The sequence below is a fragment of the Mastomys coucha genome, unplaced genomic scaffold (genome assembly GCF_008632895.1).
Source record: "Mastomys coucha isolate ucsf_1 unplaced genomic scaffold, UCSF_Mcou_1 pScaffold23, whole genome shotgun sequence".
NCBI classification, from domain to species: Eukaryota; Metazoa; Chordata; class Mammalia; order Rodentia; family Muridae; genus Mastomys; species Mastomys coucha.
The window spans coordinates 71,695,226-71,721,704 of NW_022196906.1; the positions used below are offsets into that span (position 1 = coordinate 71,695,226).

Consider the following 26,479-nt stretch of genomic DNA (forward strand, 5'->3'; position numbering starts at 1 on the left):
CAGTTGAGCCAGCACCATCTGCTGAAAATGCTGTCCTTTTTCCACTGGATGGTTTTAGCTCCTTTGTCTTCTGAATGTATTTTATTATATACACTATATACTAGCAGTATAAACCATGCAGTTATTTGTTATTTGAACGTTTCAAGTGTGTCACAAATGCATGCAAGACTTCAAAAATATTAAATCTATCTCTGATCAATTTTCCCCAAGAAAAATTAGAGTATATATTTTAATATATTTATAATAATTTATTTATAAATAATATATTTCATATAGTATATTGAGTGTCATAGGTTATTTTATTTATTTACATCTCAAATGTTATCCGCCTTCCCAGTTTCCCCTCCGCAAAGCCCCTTTCCCGTGCCCCTCCCCCCTTCTTCTATGAAGGAGCTCCCCCACCCACCCACCCTCTCCTGCCTCAGCACCCTAGCATTCCCCTATGCTGGGACATCGAGCCTCCACAGGACCAAGGGCCTTCCCTCCCATTAATGCCAGACAAGGCAATCTGGGTCCCTCCGTGTGTACTCTTTGGTTGGTGGTTTAGTCCCTGGGAGCTCTAGAGGAGGGAGGGTCTGGTTGGCTGATTTTGTTGTGTTCCTCCGATGGGATTGCAAACCCTTTCAACTCCTTTAGTCCTTCCCCTAACTTTCCCATTGAGGTCCACGTGCTATATTTTTATATCAGGTATATTATCCACCCATTAGAAAGAATAATGAAGGAAAAACTATTTCGCTTTTGAAAGTCATTTTAACACACAAATTAAATAATTTGTGCTGTCTGAACTACTTATGACAACTATACATCAATATGCATTCATTAAATCATCATAGTAGAAATGTTCATTCAACTATCTTAAATCTGTGCATTAAAAATCTAATTAAAACTCCTACTCACAAGTAATGAATTGTCCAAGTATTAAACATAACATTGTCTAAAAGTTCAGACTTAGTTTTCAATTGCTATTTTAAAGGATAGAGGGAAAAAAACATGTTGGTAAAAAGTTAATACCCTAGCATAAACTAAGTGGAATGATTTTATAATCATTCTATCAATTTAAGTTCAGAAAATCATTGAAATTTACTTATGTAAAATATGGGATAAGATCCTATTAAATCAACCTGAAAGTATAGCTTTTATGATACATTAGTGAGCAAGTATCTTATATGATAGTATATGCATAGAGAGATAACAATTACTATGTATACAGATGGTAGATAAGTATGTTGATAATTATAGATAGGTACATAGATACATAATATATGATTAATAATGATAGATATTTAGATAGACAGACAGACAGATAGATAGATAGATGAGAGTGGAAGAGATGACTTCTAACAATAGAGTACACAATTAGTATGACAAAAAATTGTGCATCTACTATAAATAATCATGGTGTTTAGTAACTCCACAAGAATATGTTTAACATTTATAATACTATTTATTATTACATGACATTGTCTCATAATTGTTTCTGAATTTAGTAAAAAAATAAAGAAATGAAATCACTGAGAGTAAAATTATCATGGCTTTTAACTCAATTCTACTTTCTCTTAATTCCTATTTTTTCCTATTTCATAGTTTCTGTAATTTTTATAGCACACTTGCTTTTCTGATGCTTTATTTATTTGTTTGTTTATTTATTCACTTCACATGCCAATTGCTGCCCACCTCCTTCTAGTCTCTAGCTTACACAGCCCCTTCTCACCCCTTCCATTCACCTCTGAGGAGAATCCTCTGGGTACCAACAGCACGGTACATTCCCCACTCCCAAATTGGCTACTACATGTTTTTATGTATATATCACATAGGGCACCAATTTACCCAGTCCAGTAGTGACAAACATAGATGTCAATAGTGTCCTCACATGTTTGTACATTGTGACAAGGTTTTGACCAACAAAGAGGCATCAAAGTCTCACAGTGTGTTCCTATGAATCCGCTACCTGTGCAATCACAGTATTAGTTATGACCTCATTGAGATAGAAAGATTCATGTGTGGCTGTCCTCGAGAGTATTGGGGTATGAACTGTGAGATGGAAATTGATGAATGTGGATCCTTGCCATGTCTACATGGTGTCATGTGTCGGGATGCTCTTGGGGCTTCTCTGTGTGACTGTGCACCTGGATTTCTTGGCGACTACTGTGTACTCAACATTGATCAATGTGTCAATCAGCCTCGTCTCCATGGAAGTCTAGGTATGGATGGAAGAAACAGCTTTGCTGACTAATGGTACCCATCTCCAACATCTGGATGAACTCAACTATCCGTTCCTGTTTGTTTGTAACCTCAGGAGTGACCCACCACTGCACAAAGTGTACACAAGAGGGCTGGGTGGTACCATGGCCATCAAATGGCAATCCCTTTTGCTTCTTTGGGCTCCTTTATTTCCTAAATATCTAGAAGCCCATTGCCAATAATCTTATTTCCCTCAAATTATTGGTAATGAAATCTAATCTCTTCCTTCTTCTACAGATACAAAATAACCATTCATCACCAAGATACCACTACCCTAAACAGTAAAGCATTTTGTTCTATCCTCATCTACTGTCCTGACACAATGGGATTACCATACTATCCAAATAAGGCTCATGGCCTTCTTTGGATTTCAACTCCTTTCAGCTTTGTAAATTTCTCCACACTCTAACATTTCTCTGCCTCTCTGCCATCTTGCTCCCCTCACCCCTCCTTGCCAGCCCTTTCTGTTCCATCACTCTGGACTCTTCTTTCTTAGTTCATCAGACATTGGATTTCTCATGCCTTAGTTTCAGTGCTTTTCTTATTATTTTTAATACTATCCATCTTCAGCTTTTATTGCTTTTCTGTCCTAAGATCAATATACTCACTTGCTTACTCTGTCATTTATCTTTATTGGGCAGTGGGTGGGGGTTGTCAAAGATCAAACCTGAGGGCTCACATCTACTAAGTGAATACTGTGCCACTGAGCTGCATTCCTAGCCCTCATCTGGAGATTTTCATCTTACAGACGTCTTCACAATTTATAGGGAAGTATGCTAAAGTTTTAAATCATTTTTCAGCATAAATTTTTGAGATATCTGTGAGTGGATAATTTAAATTAAATTAACTTAATTTAATTTAAAGAGCAATAAATCACAAGCCACTCAAGAAATTACTTCGTTAATTCTTCCTTTTGCCTTTCTTTGACTATTACAATTTTTTTCCCTATCAGGTTTCATATCACTATAGGTTTTTCTCCACTTTTGCTGTATTACTACTTAATGTTCATAAGCTTTTTAAAATTCTTCATACTGCTGAATCTAGACAACAAAGATCAGTATATGTATTCTGGCCCTTGCAAAATATAATTTTTGATGTTGAATAGTTGTGTAGCTATCAACAAGTTTTTGGTTTGGTGGGGGAGGTCAGAGTCTTTGTTCTATCCATGGTTAAAGCCTCAGAACTTAACCATTTGTTCAATAAATGTGATAAATGAGACTTTAGTTACACATAACAAAATAATGACTTGAAGCATTATTCTCCTTTGGCAATATGTAGACTACAGTTTCACGATTTTTTTCTACAGAGATGACAATAAGGGAGAGTAAAAACTTGTGGTTTTATTATAATTATCTAGAATTTCAAATATTGCATTTAATCACTAAATTCTCTCAGTGATTCATTAGAAACATTTGCAAAATAAATACCATTCATGCAATGCATTGCGAACTTTGGACTTCAGGTAACTGTCAGGGACATGGATGAACCGACAAGGCAGTGTGATTGTAACACAGGAAGCATGTGCTGAAGTGAAATATCTCAAAGAACATTTTTTGTTACTCATATGCAATCTTTTCAAGTTCCAACATCTTGAAAACTAGGATCCATCTTGAAACCAAAGGGATTCCTTAGTTTTAGCAGTGATATTTTCTAATTTGCAATATAAGAAATAACAGTTTAAAGACACGACATTTTTATTCAGTGCATCATCCCCAAATAGTATCAAGAGATGTCTTGGGAATAAAAAAGAGACAAAGAAAGGGTGTTAGAAAAGAAACATTCTAGATTTATATATGTCCTTTACTATCCTGTGTTTTATACATAGGAAGAGGCCTTTATTGCCTTCTGATAGAATCCGTTATATATGTATGTGCCTCACTTTCTTATTAACTACTTTTTCATGTCGAACAAAAAACAACTTAAAGGAAGAAGGTTATACATTGAGTTATGGATTAAAAGATACAGCTCATCTTGTTGGTCAAGGCATAGCAGCAGAAACGGCTCACACCTGCCATTAGGAGAACTTGCTCACATCTTGCGGGGTCAGGAAGCATAGAAAAAAAAAAATGCTGGTATTCCACTAGTCTTTACTTCCCCCCCTCAATATTCAGTCTGAAATTACATACTACATTGAAGGTACATCCTGCATTACCTAAGTTTATCCACTCTGCAAAGTGCTTACAGACACATCCAAAATTGTACATAATTGATTTCTGAGGTATTCCTTAATCCAATAGACAGGACAATGATAATTAACCATAATTTCTAAGAAATGAGACTGCACATTATTCGAGCTTTTCTTCCCTAGTGCTAAGCACTTAATATAAGCTCAAATTCATTTGTTCAAGTAAATTAAACCTAATAGCTTTGACTTCTACACAAAGGACAGCAAACAGTTTGTTCAGATAAATGTGTTAGGTACTTCACAAAAGTATATTGAGCTCTGCAGATAAGGGACATTAACTTTCTTGAGATACTTGATTACTCTCTAACTCATTAATGCACTTATCTCCTGAATGTAGTAATTACCAAATAAGGAATTACTGGTGGAGAAAGGAATTAAAATCTATGGCTCCAGGGCACCAAACAATGCCCAGATGGCCTCAAACATTTGTATATATACATATATATATATATATATATATATATATATATATATATATATATATATATAAATATGTATGTATATATATATGATATTCCTACCAACAAATTTAGTTTTGTTAATTGTCATAGAAAGAAGATACATTTTATAGGTTCCAAATTCCAGGGGCTTCTGAATGTGGGCAGAATAGCAGTAGTCATGAAAGAGAAACACATCCATCTCCATAAACCTCAGCCTGAGTGATAATAAGAGTGAGGATAACATAGACACCGTGACTACTAAAGCAGTAGAGACAGACAGTGAGCAGTTGCCATAAATCAGGGAGCCCTGAAAGAGAAAAAACATCTACCACATAAAGTGTTTGGAAGAAGTTTTTCTAGACCAAGGATATCACCAAAGACAAAAATGAATATGAGTGACACAGATTAAGATTAGAAAAATTAAAGTTCAAACTGCTAGGGAGTAGAACTAAAGAAGAGTTAGTTTTGAATCACAATAAAACACTGCAATCACAGATGCGTCCATTTATACTCCATTCACTTCCTGAAAATTCACTGCATGATTGACACTAAAAAACAAACAAAGAAACAAACAAACAAAAAACTTAAAGCATCAATTCCTTTATTTTTTTCTATCTTTAGTGAATGAAGCAGTCATAATATAAAACATAACTTTAAGGAACAACAGAGAGACTCACTTTGCACTATATCAAAATAAGACTGGACATTGAGAGGTGGCACAAGTTCAACCCTGTCTTTACTGAACCTGAATATTTAAATCCACGACCAATAGTTATGTCAGGCTTTGTAGAAATTTCTCTCAAGATCTTTACAGTGAGGACATTTGCAAACTCTACTCCCTTTCCAAACTATCCATGAGAGATCAGAATAAAACCACATAAGAATCCAATTGTGCTACCAAAATCCTAGCAGCCATCTAGAGTAATGGCTGAAAAAAACATGCAAGATGTTAACGACCTTCAAGAGATGTATTAGAAGGCTCACAGAGCCTGTGCAAACTGACATCAGAACCAGATATGCCTCTAGGAAAGAAGAAGAAGAAAGGGCCCTGTGATCATGGGTCCATTGTCCACAAGTTGAATCAAAGCTCATGAGTGCCCTGGCTTTTTTCTCCACTTTCTCCTTCTCTTATTTTTAAACTAAAACTTATCCTATTTAAAGCTTAATAGTAACAACTGAAACTAGCTAAGAACAGAAGCTTAAAAGGTTCAATAATAAAATGCATTAAACATTTATCATGAGTTAACATTGTATTAGATGATTTGGTAACATATTCTCATTGTGCAAAGAGATCTGGTCTCAAGAAGCTTCAACTTAGATGATACATGGTCAACAAGAAGAGAATTATAAAATCATTCACTAATGTAGAACTGTAGAGAACAGAGCAACAGCTAAGGAGAAGCAGAACTAAGGGAAGATAGAGCAAATGATGAATCCCATAGGACTTTCAGAGAAGCCACACGGATAAGGTAAATTTGAGCAGACTAGATGAAGTTGTATACACCAAAGGGATTGGTTATTTGGTAGGAGATCACATTGGATGGAAGGAGAGTCAAAGTTAAGAGAATTTGACATCAAAAAGCTGGTAGCTGGGTTAGTTTAGTAGGCAAGAAAATCATGGACCACTAATTCTAAGCAAATGAGCAGCTAGATCTGAGTAATGTTTTACAGGGAAACCCTGGGTTCTATACTAAAAATGCAATTATCCAGAATACCTATCAGTATTCCAGATACAAAATAAGAGTAATGGACATTCAGTCAGAGATAATGCAGAGGATGAAGAGTAAGTTGGCTTTGAAAATAGTGTCAGTAGATGCTGTGATATACTCAAAGAAGGCTTTGAGGTAAGGAATAAGAGATAATTCCAAGCTTTCTCACAAAACCATGTGGGAGGACAGTTTGCATGGGCTCAGTGAGAAAATGCTGGTGCTGCTGCTGCTGCTGCTGGTGGTGGTGGTGGTGGTGGTGGTGCTGCTGCAGAGAAAGAGGAAGATGGAGAGCCCTATTTCAGAAGTACTAATTTTGAAGTGTCCATCTTCTGCATGGAGAGATGTTGCTAGAACACAATATACATGTCTGGAGTTCAGGAGAGGAGTCTAACTTGGGAATATTGTTTAGTTGATGCCTGCTTTCATCTGATGCTGAAACTGAAAAGAAAGAGTTCAGAGAGCACTGAATTCAGTGAGAATGGGAGAGAAAAGTAGGAAAAAGAGAACAAGACTTGAAGCCAGGGTTTAACAACTATAGTAGTGAGATCCAGAATAAGAGGGGGAAAAGAAACCTGGCAAACTGGAACAAGTGTGAGAAAGGATGAAGGGATGGGCAAGTGGAAATTCTGACAAGAGGTTTTAACAAGATAGAGATAATTGATAGCCTTGAAACAAGAAGGTTTTACAAAAGTAATGAGGTGAATAAGTATGAAGAAATATGTGGTAAGTTTAAAAAGGAGTGTAGTAAGTTTAAGAAAGACTTTGGGGAAGGCGTTTTAAGGACAATGAATGCTGCAAAGCCTGTACTGGATGGAGAACATTAGAAAATTGGGAAGATGTTAAGAATAAAGTCTCCTCAGTACTTGGGAGACAGAGGCAGGCAGATCTCTGATATTGAGACTATCATGGTCTACAGAGTGAGTTCCAGGACAACCAGGCTACATATAAAACAAAACAAAGAATAAAAGTTTTGCTCCTAAAAGTTGAGATCTGAAACATAAGGGCATTTACTCAAATGAAGTCTAATCTAAGAAAAAAGAGAGAAAACTCCTCAGGGGAGTTTGCAAATAGTTGTAAGCAGGTGGGGGAGAGAAATTTAGGAAGAAGGACACAGGATTTCTGGGTACAATCTGCCAGATAAAGACAATATATGCTGACTGTGACATATGGCTCCAGGGAATGTGTTCTGATGACTTCAAACTTGTCATTGATATCACAATACAGTTATCATTTAAGAGCACAAAGGTGCATCCATGCTTTTGAGATAACAATTTGAAGAACAGAAAAACAAAGAGAATGAGTATTTAGAAGGTGATTAGCTAGCAGCATAAGACATCTCATGGAAATTTATCATCATAAAATGATATAAAAGGAAAATATACATAGTTTTCATAGATACTTTAATTTTTTAAATTTTTGTCAGGATCATACAGTGATTCAGACAAAGAAGAAGAGTGGAGGGAATGGTGATGTTTAGTTTTAATGCCCACTTACTACAAATTAAAATCACCTTAACTAAGTAGGGAACCTGAACTATACAATTATCCTGATTGCCTTATTGATGCAGAAGGACGATCCAAGGCGTTGGCAGCACCTTCAATAGCAGCCCTGGTTGAAAAGAAGAGACCATGACAAAAGGAGGGTCATCGCCTTCCCTCTTGCCTGCCCAGTCCTCCTGCTCACTGCTGAATTGATTTATCCTGTGCCTGCTGCTCCTGCTGATTCCACAGTTGATATCGGAGCCAGCATCCAGGCTCCATCACTGACTGAGATCCAGGTCTCCAGGAACCTTCCAAGCTTTAGGAGCCAGACTGGAACTGCTGAATCACTCACTCGGTCTTGAGGACTGAATAACTAGTGGGTTCTTGTCCTCCCTGGGGTGACACAGCCAATGTGGATCTACGCCAAGTGCTGAGGAACTTGGCTGCAAGGACCAAGCAACTACTTGGTTGCCTCTCATATGCAAGGAAACTGCTGTTATTATCATTGTATAAGTCTGCTGAAGACATTCTCATCCTATCTCTTCTGTCCTTCCAAAGATCTCTGACTACTGAAGTGTGCATATAAAGGGTAGTGATAAAGACTACCTTTATATGGGGTTATAACAAGTAAGGTTGTCTATGCAAGTCTGGAAGAGTGTCAGTTGAGTAGGTCAAGTTGAATGAATAATTTATTATAAAATATAAGGAACTGTTCGACTCTGAGATAGAAAAGGATATGAACTGAAAAATGAGGAATGCTAGTCAGAGTGGAATAAAGATATATGAGGTTAAATTTCTAAAGTTAATATTAAAATGCAAATAGAAAACATGCAGATAAAACTAAATTATCTGAGGCAACTGAAGATATCAGATATAGGCTCAAAGAAAGTATGACTGAATACTCAAAAATTGTTAATCAACCAATCAATCAATTTATCAGTGATTCAGAGCTGTTTCCTCTTATACTTGAATTCATTTTCATAAATATATATATACATATATATACACATATATTTACATATGTATATATATACACAATGAATATACATATACATATACACACACATATATATATATATGTATATATATAATGCAAATTTAAAGTAATTGTCTTACCCAGTGAGTTTAACTGCATGTGTCCGAAGTTTTTTATACTTTTCTGGTTCTTCATTTGTGCTGACCACATGTCTGTATATTCCTGTCTTATAATAAAAAAAATCTTCATGGACTTGCATTATGGCTGGAAAAAAATCCAACAGGATAAACACCACAGTTACTAAAAAGCCTCTTTTAAAAAATCTAAGAGAGCAATTATACCTAATTTTACTCTTATTAGCTGGTTACAAACTTTTCCTATTCTTTTAGAATCAAAACAATCTCAACTACTTAGAACATTACTTATGCACATGTTTTATATTTAAAATGTCTTTTAAACCTCCTCTTGTTGAGTTCTATTAAAAGAAAGTCATGTGCAAAAGAATAGTCCATCGGGATTTCATCCTTTCCGCTCTGAAGAGCTGAGCCTGCATTTCACTCTTTGAAAACCAGAGCCCACGCTTCGTAAAATGTTCCTTTGCTTCTCACGTAGATTACTTCTTTGCTATTTCACGTGGGGCTTTGTGGAAGGGCTTGTGCAATTCAGGTTAAAGACTTCAAAATTCTCTCTCAGGAGGCATAAATCAAAGTGGTTTTTGTTTTTGGGGGGTTTTGTTTTGTTTTGTTTGGTTTGGTTTTTAAACTGGAACCAGACATGGATATTCTGGTAGCCAAGAACAAACCTTACCTATCTTAGCTCAATATGCATTTTAAATAAAGTCCAAATGAAGGCCACTGGCATGGGCCAGATCCTACAGTAAAGCACATTCAGCAAAGGGAGGTGTGGCTTTTCCTGTTCACTTTTTAACTTTGTTCTTTAGCATTCAGGGCCTTTTGGGGAAATGTAAGTGTCATTGGAAGCTAAGTCTCCTTTATCCACAATAAAACACATCCCCACAGGGTTTTAAGAATTTTTAGACTGTACTCTATGCAAATTTCTGCTTTCTGAAGGTCTTAGAGAAATGCTCACAGTGTTATTTATTCAAGGTTCCATCCATTTGACATTCTTTTGTCCCAAGGCAGAAAGACATACTGGAAGTTAAATCAGGCTACAGCTAGCAGAAAATCAAACTGCATCTACAGCAAGGACCCGATAACGTTCTTTTCATTCACAAAAAAAAAAAAGATATGATATTCACTGTGATTTCCCACTCTATACAACCATTGACTCATTTAGCTCTTACCACTTAGCACTGCTTTAAGTCCTATCAAAAAATATATATGGTCACCATTAAAAAACGCTGCTAGCTCAAGCCAAGTGTAAGAACCCATCATGAGCAATCAAAGGCACCATCACCCTTCAGTCTCTGACATTAAGCCAAGGCAGAAGAATCTACAGGCTTTGTGAACGTGCAGGAAAGTGCTCCTCACTCTAACACTTGAAAAGCTGCACACACTAAACTATTGCCCAGAACCATAGGATAGGTGAGGGAGAGCAAAAGAAAGAGCTCGGGTTCCTGTTTTGTCTTAACTCTGGCTAGGGCTGGCAGGAGAGAGTTTCTCAACAAGTCTAAAATGAGTGTGCATTGATTTGAATTTTTATTCTATAGCCTGGAAATTTTTATTTCGAATTTATTATGTGAAATACACACACACACACATACACACACACACAAAATATGGAAAAACTAAAAAAGAAAAATAAAATAAGAAAAAATAAAATAAACCAAAAACTAAAACAATCCCCTGTTCCTTTTCCCCTCCCCCTGCTCACCACCGCACCTTCTCCCACTTCCTGGCCCTGACATTCCCCTACACTGGGGCATAGAACCTTCACAGGGCCAAGATCCTCTCCTCCCATTGATGACCGACTTGGACATCCTCAGCTATACACATGCTGCTGGAGCCAGTAGTCCCATCACATGTACTCTTTGGTTGGAGTTTTAGTCCAACCAAAAGAGAGTCCCAGGGAGCTCTGAGGGTACTAGTTAGTTCATATTGTTGTTCGTCCTAAGGGGCTGCAAACCCTTCAGCTCCTTGGGTCCTTTCTCTAGCTCCTTCATTGGGGACCCTGTACTCAATCCAATGGATGGTTGTGAGCCTCTACTTCTGTATTAGTCAGGTAAAAGGAGGGAGATATTGTAAATAAAGAAAACATCTAATAAAAAATATGGTGAGCAGGGGGAGGAGGGAGGGAACAGGGGTTTTTGTTTTTGTTTTTTATATTTTATTTTATTTTTGTATTTTTTTTCAGGGGGAAACTGGGAAAGGAGATATCACATGACCTATAAATAAAGAAAATAATAATAAAAAAAGAAAAAAAGAATACAAAAAAAATATATGGGCACAAAGTAAACCCCCGGTTTTCCACAATTTCAAAGAGTTGGCATCTAAATTTCTTTTGGTTCAGAGCACAGGTTAGAGGGTTGGTAGTACAATGACTTGAAATTTCAGAAAGATGTAAGCCAATACTGTTGCCTAATGAATTGCTAAAACCATTTAAGAGGAAAATGTCAAAGTGGGGGTTGTGAGTTCGGCCTTTAATTAAAATGTCTTTAGTCTTTCATATTTGTTTCACAGACACCCCTAGACAAAGTACATAGTAAAATTGCACACCAATTCCCACAGTTAGAACAGCCAACAAATTTCACACATTTAAGAGAGAAAGCACCTTATTCGTTGGTTGCAAAGTCAATGTAAAGTCTTAAGATTTTTTTAAATTAAATTTAGTGTATGTTTACATAAGCTTTGATTTCCTGATAAATTAATTTCAACAGTTATTAAAATCCATGGTTCCCCCTATATCAATACTAATTGGGTCAGCATTCAGGAATAAAGGAAAAAACTAGCCAATATGCCTTCAAACACATAACAAGTGTTTTTAATATACATCCCACTGCACTGACATTATACTCTGGCCTTTCACTGTTTGGTACTCAACTTCTCATTTCATACCTCATTTGGTTTGTTTCCCTATGCTCTTTGGGGAAAATGTTATGCAGAAAATACATTTTGTGCATTCATCTTTATTAACATTATTGGTATAAGACAAATTCCAATAAAGGAACAGGATCAGATATGCCTTAAGGTCAAAATCTATATTTACTACTCCAAAGTATAATTATATTATTTACTAACACTTTACTCTCAATAACAAATTTACAGACTTGGTCACTTTAAATGGTTTTGTAAAATACAAAAGTCATCCTAGTTTTTTGATTTTCCTTGACCTACTATAAAAAAGAAACTGTATACTTTGTTTCTAGTAACCCTGTTTTTATTTTTTCAGTGTATTTCTAAGGCCACCTAAAGTAAAAGTGATTACAAATCTAATCTTATGTGTGATTCTTATGTCTGACCACATGAATACTGTGAGCTCTATTTAATTAATGAATGCGTGTTGTCCGTGCCCATCACCTGTCCATAATAACTCTGTAAAGACTTAGCAGACTTTCCTTAAATGTGTCATTATATTTATGAGTTCAGTCATAAACAAGTGGTCTTCTTGTTTATAGAAAATGTAAAATGGAAGCTCATTATATGCTTTGATGAGCCAATCTTCTATTAGTGCAGAGGCTAGAAGTGTTGAACCCTGATAAAGATGTCTAAGATTTTTGCTTTTATTAAGCTCCTTTAATGTCATATCATATCATGTTATTTACAATAGGAATTCATAATTGATTAAAAATGACATATTATCTGGGCTTACCTTGAACTGGTCCATTTTTTATGATTTCTCTCATAATTTCAGTTTCCTGGAATGAAATATGTCAGTGAGCTTCAATGAGAACTACTAAAGCTAAAGCTAATGTCTGCTGCATATGAGCTGCTATGTAATCCATTTCAGGATTATATAATTCTCCATGACTTGGTCAGTTGCAGTGCACTGTAGTAATGCGTTGAAATGGTCACATGCACCATACTGCATTGATAAAGTTGCTAAAAGTAAGATATGTCTATTTGCTTTATTGATTTTTATTACAATAACTTTGGGTTGGAGAGAGAATGGAGTAACTCTTAGTGGTGATGGAGAAAAAGAGTAAAGGTAAGTTAGAAGATTTAACTAGTGAATATTTATGTTATCTCTGATCTTATGATCACAAGCAAGAGCAGCTACACCACGCAGCTGAGAAGCGAGGCTCAACAACAACTTCATTAGGAGTATCACCATGGTGCGGTCAGTGTCCCCTCAGTAGGAAGGCAGATCATCATTCATTCATTCACTCATTCATTCATCCATTCATTCATCTATCAATACAAAGTATGTGCTACAAACTATGATAGAAACAAATTCGGATGCATCATCATCCTCAAGATAGTTACATCTTGGCGGTCTAGACAGCCTATGAAGCAGCACACATAATATTATACAATATGTTCTTACAGGTAAAGCATAAAGAGCCACTGATTTAAAATACAAAAGGTGCTTAGTCCAACTCAGAAGTAAAGCAATGTGTCAGGAAGTTTTGACATAGGTCTGGACTATTGGGTAACATTTCCCCATATGGAAAGGTGAATATTCATTTGAGTCAAAGGAATTATTTCCTATGTCAGTAAAGAAAATTGAGAAGGCATAATATATCTAGACAATAGAAAGTGATCTCATGTATCAATATCATTATGAGTGAGTAGAGGATTAAATATTGGCAGGACACTAATTTCTGTAAGTTATAGGCCAACCATATATAAAAGGCCAGAACACCAAAATAAAAACACTGGGTCGTAATCTAGAAACTAAAGTTTGATATATTTCTTAAATAAGTCTAAATAACCCTGATGAGATTAGGTTAAATTTGGGTCAGCATGAAGCTGACAAGCTGGAGTCTAATGGGATCCTTATCTCCCTATAGCAAGGACCAAGGCACGAGATCAATAAAAGAAACTATCGCCATCAAAAAATTAGTGGCTCAGCTGTGAATTGTCAGTTTCATTAATCTGTATACGTTATAAGTCATAATTAAAAAAACATTTTAGAAGGTACATTGAAATTAAATCAATCCTTTAGATTCCTGCCTTAACAATTTATAATCTTGCTCAAAATGAAAGTTTAAAGTAAGAATAATAGCAACTGTATCTGAACAGGCCAGGGAGATTGAGTGGGTAAAGGCATTTACCACCAAGACTGATGACCTAAGTTCAGTCTCCAGGACTCACATGATGGAATGAGGGAATCTGTTTCTGACAAGTTGTTTGACTAATACAAACATATATAGTACATTCATTCCAAGACAGACAGACAGACAGACAGGCAGGCAGGCAGGCAGGCACGCACGCACGCACGCACACACACATACACACACACACCACGAACACAAATAAATGTAGTAAAAAGAGAGAAGTATACCTGTAAGCATCACACTTGCTATTCTTTAATGGTTTGGGATAATTTAAACATAATATAAATAACAGCAGAGCCATATAGTTTGAGAATAGCATCCTTGTTAGTTCTTGAAGTTTAGACTTACATTGGAAGAGACTCTGTATGGAGGAGAACATTGGTAAATCCTGTTGGATTTCTCGAAGCTGTTGGGACATGGCTTTGTGGCATGCCGTTTTCCCCGTCCATCTGATCTACTTGCCATAGCACAGATATTATTGGTAGTGTTTTGGTCCTTGAAAAGGGGGTAGCACGCATGAGATACCAGTCTAAAAGAATAAGAATGAAGAAGATATTAGTTATGAAAATGCCATAGTATCCTGTCTATAATCACGTCTACTGAACTAAACATTTGTGAAATTTGCTATTTATTCACCTGCATAGTTCTAAAATGTCAACCAACTACATACCACAGCAGCTTAATGATATTATAATCTTCTCTCTTTTTACATTGTGAATTTTGTAAAAGTCTTCTTCAACACATTTTAGGTAAAGAGTGACATACTTGGCATGAAATTTTCTGAAGATGAAAAGTATCCCATAATAATTTGTTTATTTGCTGATGGGATATCCTAAAAACATAAATTTTAGAATCAAGATCGATTCTTTTTTATTTTGTTGACACTCATTTAAGCTAACCTTTCTCTTAAGAATTCGTTGAATATATGTCTAGCTCACGTTACTGAGGGAGAAACAATATAATGCTTGGACAATATTGAATTTTAAGTTGTATGTTAGAGTAAAATGAAACTATTATTGATAGATTTCGAAACTAAGCACACCAATTGTTTTGGCTCCAAAATATTTGACTACACATTTAACATTATCTTCATGAATAGATACTTAGAGAGCAAAGAAACAAAACCACATAATTAGGTATATAAATATGTAATACCAAAAAATGCCATAGCCTTAGGCAAAGAACTATCAGTAACTAGTGGCTGCTGGAAGAGATGAATTAGCCTCTTCCAGGGATGAACTCCCTTATTGTTTATTTAATACAAGTTGGTCAGCCCTGAAAATGTACATAGGCAAACAACAAAAGCAGACTCAACAGATTATATTTATATATTTGTATGTAAAATTTCATACATATGTATGAATGTTTGTAACAAAAATAATCAGAGTAAAATTATAAATTAAAGTGTTGGGGCACAGAGGAGGGGTTGAGTGGAGGGGCTACAGAAAGAAAATGAAATGAGGTAAGTGATATAATTCTATTTTAATTAGAAATGTAGTCTTTTAACAACTTATTTTACTTTATTTTATGTGCATTGGTATGAAAGTATCAGATCCCTTGGAGCTAGAGTTACAGACAGTTGTGAGCTGGCATGTGGCTGCTGGGAATTGAACCTGGGTCTTTCAGAAGAGCAAACAGTGATCTTAAGCACTGAGCCATCTCTCCAGCTCTATGAGATGCGTGTTTTTTTTCAAGATGTTTAAATTTCTAAAACTTAGGTAGTGATATCTGAACTTAGGCTTTAAGAAATTAAGCAGGTTTAAGTGAGGTCATGAGAATAGGCCTCTTAGGAATGGGATTGTTCTCTTCATAAAAAACGTGCTATTTCTCCATCATATGGGAATACTATGAGAGGATGACCATTTGCCAGCCAGGAAAGAGCTCTTCTGATGGACTGAAGCAGCCAGCATGTTGATCATGACTTTGCAAGCTCCAGAACAAAGTATCTATTGTCTATGGATTTTTCTTATGGTGGCCTAAGCAGATAAACACAATGAGATTTAGTTGGATTATGATGCCAGTTTATGTATTTAATATATGTAATATGTACATATTAAATTTGTGTGTGTGTGTCATTTGTGTGTACGCATGTGTGTGTACACATATGTGATGGTGATGTGTGATTTATAATTACACAAATGGAGGAGAGATTGATATTGGTCTTCTCTTTTACACTCCTTCTAGTTTTAAGACAGACTCTCTCATTGAACCTAGAGTTCACTAATGAACTAGTCTGGCCAGCGAGTCCTTGGGCTATTCCTGTTTCTGATTATCACCACTGATATTATAGTTGTATAATACTATAACCAGCTTTTTTTTTTAATTTTTTTTTTTAAGGTTTATTTATTTATTATAGGTAAGTACACTGTAGCTGTCTTCAGATGCACCAGAAGAGGGCATCAGATCTCATTTCGGGTGGTTGTGAGCCACCATGTGGTTGCTGGGATTTGAACTCATGACCTTCTGAAGAGCAGTCAGTGCTCTTCCACGCCGAGCCATCTCTCCAGCCCCCTATAACCAGCTTTTTATCAACATTATAATAATTCTATTCAAGCACTTTACCCACTGAGCCATCTCTACATGATGATGATGATAATAATGATGATGATAGAGATGATGATAACAATTTAATTTTCAAAAAGTAATTTCATACATGAGTCCTGTATTTACATCATTTCTATTACTACTTCCCCCACCTCTAATACCCCCTATGACACCATCTTCCACTTCCTTTCAAATTTATGACCTCTTCTTTAATTATCATTATATTATTATAGTATGTATACACATATATGTAATATATGTGATATATGTATATCAACCTACTGAGTCCATTTAATGTTGCTCATATGTATATGTGATTAGGATGACTGCTTAGGAGTCATCCTACTGGGAGCTCACACTCAGAAAAAACCTGATTCTCACTTCATCTAGGGGTGGAACTTCTTCCTCCACGGTGGTATGTTGAATGATATTGCTAACATTACAAGATGCAGGTCTAGTTTAGGCAGCCATATTGTTTCTATGTTGTGGGTGTAACATCCCTATCATGTCTAGAAGATGGTATCCCCCAGTCCTCTAGCTGTGAATCTCTGTGTCCCCTTTACGATGGTTTGCTCTGAGACTTAGGGGTAGGGATTATAGCTATAATAACCATTTCATTTAATCATAGGACCAAGCTAAAGTTAACCTGACTGGAAGTTAACAGTCCAAATAAGTCAACTTCAATTTATAATAATTTTTAATAGGTAAAATAAATGAAAAAAATGAATGTTAGCTCCCACCAATACTAGACATGGCTCACATTTATGGCTGCTTATGGTCCGATGCCATGAAACAGCAGGTATATCAGAATTGTATGGTTAAAGAACAAATGACTCATCCCTTACTCCACTCTCTATCAGCCACAGTTCCCTTTATGTTTTAATAACTTCATTTTACACTAGACATGGGTGTTATATAGATATTAAACACTGTAAGAGTAAGAACATGCCACTTGCCATTTTCCATCAAATAATATGAAGGCTGATGAGTCACCAAAACTCTAAATTGCTCAGTAGTTTTATTTTTCTTGTTTTTAATATTATTTTTTAAGGTATATATTCCTTAATCTGGTTAAAAAATGGAATAACAAATTTATCAGTGACATTAGCCAATGTTACTCTCTTTGTGAAGACTCAGTAAAACTATTTGGCTCAGAGCAAATACTTCTTTCAGTCTTCCAGCGTTTTCTCCAGTGGCTGATAATGCTAGAAGTCAGGTATAATATATATTTAAATGTGGCATTTCGCATGGTTATATAGATGTGGTTTATTCAAGGGTATCTTTTTTGAAAAAAAATACATTCTTGAAAAGAGTCTTTTTCTATAGTCTCACTTATAAAAATCCTAGAAATACGTTTTTACAGTTATTTACCCACGTTTTCTCAGGAACCACCAGGCCCTATCTATGCTTCCACTGTTGCATCCATGACGGTTCTTGGCACAACAAGAGATCAAATTCTGAGGAGAGAGATTGGCTGTGTATCGACCCTTGGACTGAATTGCAATTCGGTCAGCTGCCACACCTGTTTCAAACAAAATACTGATTAATATTCAATAACATGTCATGATTTTTCTAATACTTTTTTATTTGAATCCTCAACTGGTTTTTTAAAATTGGTACTGCTCCAGTAAATCCCTGTTTAAAGGCTTTTCTAGCTTAGTTATTCAAATGTAGTCTATATATATTTGAACCTCTTTTCATTAAGGAATCTGTTAAGTGGTAGGTTTTCTGAGAGAAAGAGACATATGTATCCAAATTGTCTAACTCTTGCATCTGGAACAGCATCTTTCCTAGAGTTACAGGTAAGTCTATGTTTTATATAAATGAAAGTCAAGAAATCTGATCACAGAAATATTAACTGTAAACTAATCCATAGTAAATTTACATAGTAGATTAACTAAATCCATAATTTTACATTGGCATCTAAAATAACTGTCCTGGAGACCATACTTTGACTAAATTATGCTACCATAAATCTACATTAAAGTATAGCTAAAATCTTTATAGGATACTTTTATATTCATGACATGATTAAAATAATCATATTTTAGTAAGCATGCAGTTGTGTATATACACATATAGATACAAACACATATATGTATTAGTTGTGCAACTAGGTGAGGTATTACTAGGAATGGTTATAGTATCATTATTATAATACTTTAAAAATTATTAGGGGCATATAATGTTTATTTTAAATGATAAACATCCCCAATAATCTCCAGCATTTGAATAATTATTTCAAAATTGGTTGCAGCATTAGGATAGGTTTAGGGAATATGGCTTTGCTAGAGAAAACATATCATTAGGTGTAGGCTTTTTCTGTTTGTTTTGTTGTTGTCTTTTTTTTTTTTTTTTTTTTTTTTTTTTTTTTTTTTTTTTGCTTCTGCTACTATGCCAGGACACTTAATACCATACATACTATTTTAAAATTTTAACATGGGCAATAAATACGTATTTACTGATGAAGAGCAGACAAAAGAGATAACATATCTCTCTCCTCACAGAATAATAGAATGAGAAATGAGTCAAAAGTAGCAGAAATCAACTTGTCATCAAGAGATAAAAATCAGCTTAGGCTGAAGGGCATTTCAGTAGGAATTCTTGAGATGTTAGAAGCCCATAGGAGGAGCAACAGTAGCAACGAACGTGACCCCTCAGAGCTCCTAGAGACTAAACCACCAACCAAAGAGTACACATGGATGGGTTCATGGCTCCAGCCAAACATATGTGGCAGAGGATGGCCTTATCTGGTATCAATGGGAGGGGAGGCCTTTGGTCCTGTGGAGGCTTGATACCCCAGAATAGGAGGATGTTAGAGCAGTGAGGTAGGAGTGAGTGGGTGGGTGGGTGGGGGAGCACACTCTTAGAGGCACTCTAGGGGTTTTCAGAGGGGAGACCTGGAAGGGTGACAGCAATTGAAATGTAAATAAAATAACCAATTAATAGTAATAAGAAGACACCTACATCATGCTTCATCACAGGCAATCATAAGTCATGGTTTTTTTTTTTTTGGTTTTTGTTTGCTTCTTTGTTTTGTTTTGTTTTTTCTGCACTTTCAATTAAAGATAGAACATACAGAGCTTTGCTTTTATGCATTCTCCTTTTTCAGAGGAACTTAATTTTTTAAAAATTTTTTCTCAACAAAATTTTATGAGAATCCCTCAAGATGTCAATTTGAAGTTTTTGTGTGCTTTCTACATGCCTGAAATGAGTGTATTATTGTGCTATGTTTAGATATGTTCATTAACAGCTTCCCTTCATTCTCTACTCTGTTAATTTTTTAAAAAAGATACACTTTGTAGGATAAAATGGCAGTACCCTGCTGCCTCTAATATTTTCAAGAGAACAAATCTGTTTTTGTTGTTGTTGTGGAGAATAGAAGTTCTTTGATATATTGGTATTTGTTTTTGTGGATCAGGATCAAATATATTTTTAAATGATTGTATAACATTTCATTGAGAATAATTTTTGCAATGAATAAAAACAGAGGTGATGGAGTTGGAAGCTCGAGGCTCAGAATGATTTCTGATACTTTTTCTCATTGTGTGTTAATTTACATTCATGGACTTCTTTCATAAAGCAGGATGGTTGTCAGAGGATGTCTGTAGGACCCTGACCTGGGGAGACTAAGAGACAAATCTTCTAAATCAGCTCTAGCAAGTTTTTCTGTTTCTTAACACTAAGAATATTACTTAAATGTATTTACAAATACCGGTCTACCCTAAATGTCAAGAATTGGCATAATTTAGGAAGTATTTACCACATAAGCACAAATTAGTGAATGTTTTAGTTGATTAAATCTTTGTTAAACTGTCTGAAACAGAGCTCAGAGAAATCATGGATTCCTAACTCAGTAAGAAAAACACTGGGCAGACAAAATTTATATTGATAAGGTGGGCAGTCGTACCTGAGGTACGCAGTCCTATGGCTAAGGTTATGCCAGAGTATTTCTAGAGTACTCAAGTCAATATGAAGAAGTAGAGATACACAATAATTAGCAAGTCTGTTGTAGAATGCCACTGCCTGATCTGGCTTGCCCAAGAGCCTGGGCACTCATTTCACAAAGCTTGTAGTATTTTAGTCTGCTCCTAAATGCTTGTTTGGACTGCATTAAAACCCCACAAATTAGTTCTAGAAGATATTGATAGTATCCAGACATTATCATAGTAGCTTCTGTTTCATTGTGGCAAAGTCTTTGGGGATGACTTTGGAGATCATATTGGGATCGACCTCAGTATCTTCTTTGATGTATAAAAGTAGCCATTATAGAGGGGATGCTTTTGCAGTTTCAAATGGGCATTAACATTACTTTGGAAAGTAGTCTGATAAAATGAGGTGTAATGCTTTAATCTACTATGACTTAATTCTAAAGATCGACTTTGCTTCCAAATAGTTTAATAATTATAAATTTTATTTTAAAATGTAGAATTTATATATGAATATAAGTCTTGTGGGTGATGTTATAGTGAAAAGAAAGCCAAATTCTCTTCTCATTACCTGGTCAGAACTCAAAATCAAATGAATTTTGCTTCTTTTTCTTTTTTTTTCTTTTTTTTTCTTTTTTATTTATTGTGTATATAAATTAGGCATCAATATCCAAGTTTTATCCAAGTTTCAGAATAAATTTATAAGCTCTGTGTTCCTTTCCTTGGACTGATCATTTGTTATTTTTTACATTTTTCTTAGCTTATAAACTGACCAACTACTCTATCCTGCTCTAAAGACAATCAGAAATGATGAAGAAGAGACTGAGAAGATGTTATTACTTGCGGTGGAAAATGCCCAGGATGCAGCACAGTTTTTTTGATCCAGTGGACCATGAGTCCATCCAGGCCACTTATAAGAAGCAATGAAAACCTCAGGAAGATCAGCTCTGGGAGGAAAAGATGCCTAAGGGAAGGAGAGACAGACACATTAGATGTTCTCCACTGTCAAGGTAATATGCACGCATGCCCTCTTGCAATGCTTATAATGATTTTGAATTTTTTTAGATAGTCTGGCTTCTGAGGGAAGCACAGGTCCAGAGGGTTTCTGTACCACTTGTACTGAAAGGCAGCTGTATGTGGAGAATCACAGCACGAACTGAAAGCATCTTTTGGTTACCAAATAGTGCAAGGACATTTCTACCAGTGCTCCTATCATCTTGAATCATAGCTTGCTCACTCATATTAAATACACACATACACACACACACACACACACACACACACACATACACACACACAAGATTGTGAAAATGATCACAAATAAAGAATTTTTATTTTTGTGTCTCTCTTCCTTTTGGGAGTATATATGACTGTCAGGGGAAAGAAATTTCAAAACAAGCCATAATAGAGTAACTGAATATTAAAACAAGAAATCATTCAATTTTACATCATTATGAGAAATAAATCAAAAATTAATTTGTTCACATTTATAAAGTTATTAAAGATTAAAGAGGGCTACAAAATTTGTGTGACACCAAATAGATAATGCCATAATGTCATAAAAACCCATATTCATTTTCTAACAGGGTTAGTTCTTGCTACTATCTCAAAATACCTAGGTGACATAATAAGAGGAAATATTTGCAGCCTTTTTAAATAAATGAGGAAATTGACTTCTAAAACTAATTAATATGCTAAAGTTTCTGTTAAGTAAGATTTCCTCCTTGGACTAGGCCATTGGCATAGAGTTCTGTTGACCTCATGCACTAACATGGTCATTTATACAAGAAATGTGTGCATTCTTCACCTTGTGTCAAAAACTAAATGTCTGTAAATAATAAAAGTTCATTGATTTAATGGTTTTATGATTCCTGCTAGTGAAATCTTATAAGAAATTACTTCTCACAATTACAAAACAGATTCAAAGTCTACAGCAAGTAAAATGTTCTTGTGAAAAGGACACCCACCCAAACTAATTTTTAAATTACAGCTTTGATGAAAGAATTCACCTTAGACATAGAGAACCATTACTACCCAATGAGAGAGTGAGATATCCTGAGTCCATTTCTTTTTTTATTACATATTTTCTTTATTTACATTTCAAATGATATCTCCTCTCCTGGTTACCCCTCCGAAAAAATATCAAAAACAAAAACAAAACCAAAAAACTAACCCTATTTCCTCCCTGTCCCCTGCTCACCAATCCACCCTCTCCCACTTCCTGGCCCTGGCATTCTCCTACACTGGGGCATAAACCTTCACAGAGCCAAGGGCCTCTCCTCCCATTGATGACCAACTAGGCCATCCTCTGCTATACATATGTTACTGGAGCCATGAGTCCCACCATGTGTACTCTTTGGTTGGTAATTTAGTCCCTGGGAGCTCTGAGGGTACTAATTAGTTCATATTGTTGTTCCTCCTAAGGGGCTGCAAACCCTTCAGCTCCTTGGGTCCTTTCTATAGCCCCTTCATTGGGGACCCTATGCTTAGTCCAATAGATGACTGTGAGCCTCTACTTCTGTATTAGTCCAGCACTGTCAGAGCTTCTCAGGAGGCTATATCAGGCTCCTGTCAGCCAACACTTGCTGACATCCACAATAGTGTCTGGGTTTGATGACTGAATATGGGAAGGATTCCCAGGTGGAACAGTCTCTGGGTGGTCTGAAAGGAATCACCGAGGAGATAGAGACTCCACCTTAGAAGTATCTCTCTAATCGGGAAATAGACACATCTTACACATCACCGTGCCTTCCCACATCACGCTCATCGGCTTATCAGTGTACATTTAAACACTTATCACATGAAGTTGCCTCAACTTTCCAGAAAACCTGATTGTCTCAGTGGCAGTTGTTATGGTATGACTTTCAAATGCAATTTAAGTGTATAGTGAGAATACAACCCTTCTACTGTGCTGAAACAATGATCCATCATTGCTAATCCATTTCATCAGGATTTAGTTATGTAGAATTTTACTTCCACATTTGATAATCAGACTGTTTTGCATATGAAAGGTAGCCTGTTAATAATAAAAGTGTGTGTGTGTGTGTGTTTGCACATGTGCACGTGCACATGCATGTAGATTTTTTTCTCTTAAAATAGGATTTCCCCTTTAGCACTTTGAACTACTGTAGCACTACTTTCATGATTTCTGCTTTAAAATAAAAAAAAAGTTTGGGTAATCCTTCTCACAGCAATTATAATACTTTTTTATTGAAAACATTTATCAGCATAAGCCAGAAGAATACATGAAATTCAACTATTAGCGTTTTAAAGATTTTTACCACTTATTTAATGTTGGTTTTCCTTTTGAAAAAAAAACTGGCTTCTATGACTTAAAGGTTGCAAGAGAAATTACATTCAATTTTATTTCTCTCATGATAACAAATGATTTCAGTAAGGAACACAGAGAAAATCCTCTATTATATTCCTATAGAAACTAAGAATGCTTTTGAGAGCCAATAAGTCACAGAATAATGACTCCTAGAAATGGCTTAAAGAATTCTGGCTTTAATAAATGATACATTTTAATTAATTAATTTTACTGAAATATAACCTAGTAACAAAACGAATCAGAAGGACAACCTAAGAATGACAGAAATCACAAATGTGGTATCTTACGTGAAATATAAATGTGTCTTTAAATGGAATATGCACTCTTTAATTCTTTAAATTATAATGTTGAAAGAAATCAATCATAATTTGATTTATAATTTCCAAACCAACATTAGCCAAATTTGAGATTAAATTTGAACAGTCTCCCTATTTCAACATTTTATTTGGGAAAAAATAAGGATACTTTGGATAGATGTACAAATCCAGAGCTAAACCCCAGAGCCTTCCTTACATTCATCTCTGCATCTAGATTATGGGGAATTGGGAAGGCAATCACTGTGAAGCCTAAGGCACACTTATTTTCTCAGAAACATTAGAAATTATATACATAGTTCCTACTGAGCCTATACCTACAGGACACATACTATGTGAGTCAACCCTCTCTTAACTCCATCTTAACTCCATGGGGACCTTCTTCCCCATCTTTATTTTAATAACCAGAAACATCTAAAATTTAAATAATGAGACTGAGAACCTGAGTTTATTTCAGTATTTCACCGTTCCAAGTCAGTGGCAAAGAATACCAGAATACCATTTCTCTGGATTATTTCATCCTGAGGAGGACAGGGAGATTTTTCTAGTAGTCAGGGGATGTAGAAATATTTCTCATCCTCCGAAGTGTTTAACTTTGCGTGTTAGCATTTGAAATCCTTTGATGCTTCTCTGGTGTCTCATGTTCAGTCACCAGTACCAGCTCTTCTCTAGCCCTATTCTTTCCTCATAGTCATGGAATTTTTATCATGGCACACACAGGCTCACAAAAGTGACTGCACTGGCCACACTCCAGCTGCTGCTGTTACTATTTGTAGTGTCATACACATAAGTATCACTTGATTATGTCCGATACCTTTCCTTAAAAGATAACTCATTTTCCTACTCTCCCTGCCTTTTCACACTACCTGGAGTTGGGCCTCACAGTTGGACCTAGAGGAGACCCCTTGAGCTGGTATCCAACCTTGGGAATGAAGGAGAAAGTGAAGGCGAGGCAACAGGGCAGAAGGCAGCTTGGGTGGAGGACCCTTCCCCTCTTGGGTGGAGGACCCTTCCCATCTGGGGTGGAGGACCTTCCCCATCTGAGGTGTTGCATGCAGAAGATGGGGAGTGACTTTTGCCATGCTCGTGCCACTGTCAGTTTTGGTGTTGTGGGTCACAGTTTCATACTTATCGTACTTAGTAAAGAATAAAGAATTGCACATGGCTATTCAAGTTTCTAGGTCAATGTTGTATTACATTGAACCAAAACCATGAAATATAAGAAAGCTCCTCAATTTCATGAGTACTAAAGAGTTTAGGAAAATACATATGAAATAGATGACTGTATCCTAAACAGTTACCTAGATGATTTGTACTAGTTTGAAGGAAATTTAGCAGGTAATTTTAAGGGGAGTTGATTTATTTGAACAGTTTATAAGAGCCATTTTTAATTAAATTAGTTTATATTTTTCATCACAGTCTTTTAGCAAGTGCCAGTGCATGTGAAAATATAAAAATTAGAGATGATATTCACAGTTTTTACATCTTATCATCTGGATCAATGCAACTTGTTTTGTTTTATTCTATTTCCTATCTCATGGTGATGATAAAGGAAAGAATATATTGTCTGTGGGACAGATTTGGGGAAGAAATAGGAATAGAAAAGAGGAACCCTGGTACTGCAAAGCCAGCTAGTAGGTATGTGGTACATGAGCACCTCAGATTACTTCATAAATGCATGTTTTAACAGTCCTTGTGAAAAATCTATCTGTGCTGATCACTTGGACCCCTGCACTGGTCTAGTTTTGCCAGTTACTGTCACAGCATTGGCCCAGAATGGTGGCTAGAACTTTAAGAACTTTGACTCAGTGACAGTGAGAATCTCTAACATTCTGGTTTGCTCTTGGCATTTTCCCACAGATGTGAGAAGGTTCTGAGATGAATGCACACTGACACAGCCTCCTCCATTTCTAACCCAGACTCTCTGGCACCATCCAGACTCACTGGGCTGTGGCCAGCTGCCCTGTATGCCAGAGTGGGGGCCATTTTTGTCTAATATGTGAATTGCAAAGGTAACTAACTGTGATTTCTTTGTTTTTGAATTTGTTTGTATGTTTGTTTTTTGGAGAGAGATCGTGAAATGGAGAAAGTCTGGGAAGAGTTGATGGAGGGATAATAGCATGTTCAAAATATATTGTGTGAAAATTTTTAAA

At 35.9% G+C, this 26,479-nt stretch overlaps 1 protein-coding gene across 1 annotated transcript in view; it reads right to left on the reverse strand.

The window, feature by feature from the left end:
- The window catches only part of Tinag (tubulointerstitial nephritis antigen), a 94,908-nt gene that overhangs the window by 36,197 nt on the left and 32,232 nt on the right, over positions 1–26,479 (reverse strand). The window contains exons 5-9 of the mRNA XM_031343830.1: positions 21,522–21,645; positions 18,124–18,274; positions 14,557–14,737; positions 12,801–12,846; positions 9,173–9,296 (exon numbers count right to left, since the gene is read on the reverse strand). Coding sequence (XP_031199690.1) covers positions 9,173–9,296; positions 12,801–12,846; positions 14,557–14,737; positions 18,124–18,274; positions 21,522–21,645 — 626 coding nt within the window. The remainder of the gene's footprint in view (positions 1–9,172; positions 9,297–12,800; positions 12,847–14,556; positions 14,738–18,123; positions 18,275–21,521; positions 21,646–26,479) is intronic.